The sequence below is a fragment of the Sinocyclocheilus grahami genome, unplaced genomic scaffold (assembly GCF_001515645.1).
Source record: "Sinocyclocheilus grahami isolate Dianchi unplaced genomic scaffold, SAMN03320097.WGS_v1.1 scaffold730.1, whole genome shotgun sequence".
NCBI lineage: Eukaryota > Metazoa > Chordata > Actinopteri > Cypriniformes > Cyprinidae > Sinocyclocheilus > Sinocyclocheilus grahami.
Genome location: NW_015505909.1, coordinates 668,302 through 674,127, shown reverse-complemented (window position 1 = coordinate 674,127; position 5,826 = coordinate 668,302). Strand labels below are relative to the sequence as shown.

Here is a 5,826-nt window from a genome sequence, read left to right as displayed (position 1 = left end):
GTGTGTGTGTGTGTGTGTGTGTGTGTGTGAGTGTGTGTGTGTGTGTGTGTGTGTGTGTGTGTGTGTGTCTGTGTGTGCGTGCGTGCGTGTGTGCGTGCTTGTCTGTGTGTGTGTGTGACTGTGTGTGTGCGTGCGTGCGTGCGTGTGTGTGTGTGTGTGAGACCCGATGCTCTGTAAATAAGTGTTTGTCTCATTGTGCATGTCTTTAAATGAGAAGCTGCTTTAGATAATGAAGGTTCAGCTAATACTATGTGATGCCTTAATTAAAAGAGACAAAATTCATTACTGGAAAATAATCACTTAAACAGATACTCCACTCACTGACTGTGTGTGTAGTGGGAGTTGAATCCTTTAAGTCAAGTCAAGTCATATTTATTTGTATAGCGCTTTATCAGCACAACACAGATTGTTTCAAATCAGCTTCACGTTATTAAACAGAAAATTAAAAATTCATAAATTATGAAACATTCAATTTCAGTTGCGAAGCAGCTCTGCAGGAGACAAGTGTCAATATTCAGATCTATTTATTTCAATGTTGATTCAGTTCAGATCAATCATGAAACATCTTTATGACCAGATTCAGGGACTCATCATGATATGATTCTTGCTGCATCTTGTTCATCAGCAGCATTTGCCTTCTTGTGTCCATCTAGTCTGTATAAACATGCACTAGACAGGCGTATTTGACTTGTCTTACTGTTTTTTAGTGTCTCACGCCTTGAGCGCAGCATGCTGTTTCAGATGAAAAGAAGTTACAATTTTAAAAGCATTTCTTGGGATCTTAATAAAAGCTACAAATTACAGCATCTATGCTCTGATCTGCCAATAAAAGTTGAACAAACATCTATAACAGTGTCGTACCAAAGGCAGCTTCCATATATATTTCTGTTTTGGCTCTTAAACTTTTTTTGTGCATTTGAAAATGAGAATGCAATGAGAATGGGGGGGAGGAACTACCATAAGTATTAGTATTAATATTAGTATTAATATTTTATAAATATTAGTTTTAATATTTATTTATTTTTATAATTGTATGTAATAATAATAAATCAAAAAAAAATTTTTTTTTAATAATAAACATTTTATTGAAATAATGCACATACAGTTTCATGGCTGGTAAAAAAATATTTTTGACCAGTAAATATTCTCAAGTTGCAGGCCATTGACAGGTGTGGCAAAATGTTAGATTTATGTCCTGTGCGAATGTTTGTTGGTGCAGCACAGGTATATTTTGCAGCATTGCACACTTTCGTGATGTTTTGTCCTGCATGTGCTTTCTTAATCGTTACATTTATCAGTCCCATATTTACAAAAAAAAAAAAAAACCTGATTATGAGTTTTTGTGGCCAGATCACAATCTCAATTCCCCGAACACCTATCATGCAAATGTGGTTGACACCTGAGAGGTGTTCTCACAACAGATGGTGTTGTCTCTGGACATCTAAACATCAGACGCACATACTGATGGACACTCACTCACCGGATGCAAGCAGATTAAAGCCATAAATACAAAAAAGTGCGTAATTTATTTTCTTGGATACGTGTTTGGCACTTAGAGCCAACACATTGCACGTTGGTCCTCTGGATTTTGATAACTGGCCAAAAACCGCTTCCCAAAAGCTGCTAGCAGAAGTGGAGGAGAGCAGACATCAGTCAGCGTGGAGTGGAAGAGCTTCATTATCCATTCTGTGCATGAGCTCCCTGCTCCAGTAAACCGCCTCATCTCTCATCCTCTCGCACGCTAAACGAGGAGGAATCAAATGATTCTGTTCCCCCCAAAGACCCGAGCTTTGTTTGAAACTCACTATGCAATTATTTATTTATCCATTGGCAGGTATATACTGTGCTCTTTGTAGTCGATCGACTGTTTGCATTTGAACACTTGTTCAATTATAGCTAATTTTCATCTCAATTGAATTATTTTTATTTAAATTACAACATGCAGAGAAGCTTGCTCGCTCTTTATTTCGCCCTCCCGTTTGAACTGATTGGGGTTATATTATAGAATCTAATTGAATTTGATTAAAGAACATTAACTCTGCTGAGTCAAATTTGAACTTCTTTGAATTAAACTGAAGCAAGTCACACCAATGAAAAGGAGGTGAAAAGAAATAAGGGACAGTTACATTTGATCTGTGTATATACTGTCCCCTGTATGTGTCAATCATCATTTTATTAAAATGAGATTCATATAAATAGTAGTGTATGGTGTGACCTCATTAGTAAAAGTGTTTACAATTACAGTATTTTTGTGTATTGTGTGTGTGTGTGTGTGTGTGTGTGTGTGTGTTGTCCAGCTTTACGGGACAAAGCACGTGAGCTGAACACCACTCTGGGCTCGAGGGATGGGGCTCCTGAGAAGAGTGTGAACGAGATGAACGATGAAATCCAAGCCATGCTCGCAGAACTACGCAAACGCCAGCTCTCCGGCAAGAAAAACATCGCTGACGAAGAATTGGGGTAAAACACACACACCCACAGACACACACACACACTGCATGAAGAATCCAGATGAGGTCACTTCCTGGGTGTCATTTTCTGCAATAGGCTGCATTAGTGCTGCCCACAAATTTTTTTTCCTTCGTTTTAGTCTTTTTTAAAGAGTTGTAAGCCATGAACCAAACCAACCAGCTACAAGGAGAATCACAGCATTACAAATTTTCATTTGAAGCAAAAAGGATTTGAAAATCGGACAAAAAGACAAAGATGCAAGACTGTATACTTAATAGCTTTAGTGAGGGAAAGAACTACAATCCCATGATTCATTGCAAATGATATAATTGTCTTAAAAACAATGGAGAAATGTATATATACATATATATTTTGACAGCGTAATGAGACCGAATTGATTACATCACCGTGGGTGGAGCTAAAGAGATCTTTTGGTGCCATTTATGCACTGCAGTCCTCTGATTGGTGGAATTTTCTGTACATCATCATGGGTAATGTAGTTCCCCTTCAGGAACTCGAGCTGCCTCGAGATTCGCTTTGGGAACGCCCCTGCATGACCGCATTCTGAAGCATGTGTAAAATCAGTCCAATGGAGCAGCAAGACGTCACGAGCGTGGTGACGTGAGCGCCATCCGGCAAAAATAGTAGTGTATGGTGTGACCTCATTAGTAAAAGTGTTTACAATTACAGTATTTTTGTGTATTGTGTGTGTGTGTGTGTGTGTGTGTGTGTGTGTTGTCCAGCTTTACGGGACAAAGCACGTGAGCTGAACACCACTCTGGGCTCGAGGGATGGGGCTCCTGAGAAGAGTGTGAACGAGATGAACGATGAAATCCAAGCCATGCTCGCAGAACTACGCAAACGCCAGCTCTCCGGCAAGAAAAACATCGCTGACGAAGAATTGGGGTAAAACACACACACACACAGACACACACACACTGCATGAAGAATCCAGATGAGGTCACTTCCTGGGTGTCATTTTCTGCAATAAGCTGCATTAGTGCTGCCCACTAATTTTTTTTCCTTCGTTTTAGTCTTTTTTAAAGAGTTGTAAGCCATGAACCAAACCAACCAGCTACAAGGAGAATCACAGCATTACAAATTTTCATTTGAAGCAAAAAGGATTTGAAAATCGGACAAAAAGACAAAGATGCAAGACTGTATACTTAATAGCTTTAGTGAGGGAAAGAACTACAATCCCATGATTCATTGCAAATGATATAATTGTCTTAAAAACAATGGAGAAATGTATATATACATATATATTTTGACAGCGTAATGAGACCGAATTGATTACATCACTGTGGGTGGAGCTAAAGAGATCTTTTGGTGCAATTTATGCACTGCAGTCCTCTGATTGGTGGAATTTTCTGTACATCATCATGGGTAATGTAGTTCCCCTTCAGGAACTCGAGCTGCCTCGAGATTCGCTTTGGGAACGCCCCTGCATGACCGCATTCTGAAGCATGTGTAAAATCAGTCCAATGGAGCAGCAAGACGTCACGAGCGTGGTGACATGAGCGCCATCCGGCAAAACACAAGTTAGCTTCTGCTCTTCAGTAGCGCTCTGTGTATGTGTCAGTCTATAACTCCTGTTGTCTGTCAGTCCACAAGCATTCAAAAGAGTATGTCAAAGTCTAAGCTAAAATCTATGGCGAGCAAACGGCATTATAGAGGTTGTGTGCCTCCCTGTCCACGCTGCATGACCGCATTCTGAAGCATGTGTAAAATCAGTCCAATGGAGCAGCAAGACGTCACGAGCGTGGTGACATGAGCGCCATCCGGCAAAACACAAGTTAGCTTCTGCTCTTCAGTAGCGCTCTGTGTATGTGTCAGTCTATAACTCCTGTTGTCTGTCAGTCCACAAGCATTCAAAAGAGTATGTCAAAGTCTAAGCTAAAATCTATGGCGAGCAAACGGCATTACAGAGGTTGTGTGCCTCCCTGCCCACGCTATCTGACAGCGGGGGATACACACGATCTGTGTTGTTTGTTTAGGAGCGGAGCATGCACGGTCAGCTTTCGAGGAAGCTGATTGTCATTGCCTGACTGTGTTTGATGAAAGCGGCCAGGCTCGTGGTCCCGCTGTTGCCGAGGCATGGCGTAGACTGTTGTCGTGGGGATCGCAGGTGGATTTAGTGGAGGGATCCGAGACGGGCTACAACGTTTCCTCCCTCGTCACTCCCAGGCCCATGGGGCTGCTGAGCGGGAGCAGCCCAAACCATCAAGCTCCTCATATCGCCAGTCTCAAAAACGCTTTCGCGCCCCTTGTACATGCTGGTGTGCCAGATCCTTCTGTGGGCTCAGGGGAAGCTCCTCTCGCTAAGAGCAGTCTACATCCCTGGGTATCTCAATCAGGGGGCAGACATCCTGTCGAGACAGGGGCTGAGGCCCGGGGATGGAGACTCCACCCCGAGGTGCTGGAGCTCCTCTGGAGGGAGTTCGGCCAGGCGGAAGTGGATCTATTTGCGTCGCAGGAAACGACACAGGACCTGGTGTCCCTCCTCGACGGCTCTCCGCTGGAGATTCCGATCAGGAGGGACCTCCTCTCTCAGGCGTTATGGACCCCCCCCGCCTGGAGTTATGGAAGTTGTGGACGTGGCCCCTGAGGAGGCACAGCTCCTAGCATCTGGTCTCTCAGCTGAGGTTGTTGAGACTATCCTCCAGTCCAGGGCTCCTGCCACTAGGAAACAGTATGCCTTAAAGTGTAAGCTTTTCACTTCATGGTGCGGACTGCGACTGCAAGACCCTGTCAACTGCTCAATTGGTACAGTTCTGGAGTTTCTGCAGCAGCGATTCTCCACAGGGTTATTTCCCTCCACTCTGAAGGTATACGGCTTATGCAATGCCCCCTTTGAACCCATAGAAGAAGTTTCAGTCAAATTGCTCACACTCAAGACTATCTTTCTCCTCGCTATTTCCTCACTTAAAAGGATCGGGGATCTGCAGGCACTTTCTGTTTTGTGCCTGGAATTTGCTCCAGGCATGGTTAGGGCATTCCTTTACCCGAGGGTCGGGTATGACCCTAAGGTGCCCACTTCTTTGCCAGGGCCCATAGTATTTCAGGCATTCTGTCCTCCTCCATTCCAGGAAGTAGGCCAAGAAAGGCTTAATCTGCTCTGTCCAGTTAGAGCACTGGACGCTTACTCACACAGAGCTGCCCCGTGGTGTAAGGCAGATTAGTTTGTTTGTTTTTGTCCGCCAAAGAAAGGATCTCCAGCGACCAAGCAGACTATGAGTAGGTGGGTGGTCGAGGCCATCTCACTAGCCTACGAGTCCTCTGGCCTCCCGTCACCTATGGGGGTCAGAGCGCACTCGACCAGGAGTATGGCGGCCTCCAAGGTTTTCAACTTGGGTGTGGCCTTGCAGGACATTT

At 43.8% G+C, this 5,826-nt stretch overlaps 1 protein-coding gene across 1 annotated transcript in view; it reads left to right on the top strand.

Moving 5' to 3' along the window:
• The window catches only part of lama2 (laminin, alpha 2), a gene marked incomplete at its 5' end in the record, with an annotated part of 106,098 nt that overhangs the window by 61,497 nt on the left and 38,775 nt on the right, over positions 1-5,826 (top strand). Inside the window, one exon of the mRNA XM_016244669.1 lies at positions 2,298-2,460. Within this exon, the coding sequence (XP_016100155.1) occupies positions 2,298-2,460 (163 nt within the window). The remainder of the gene's footprint in view (positions 1-2,297; positions 2,461-5,826) is intronic.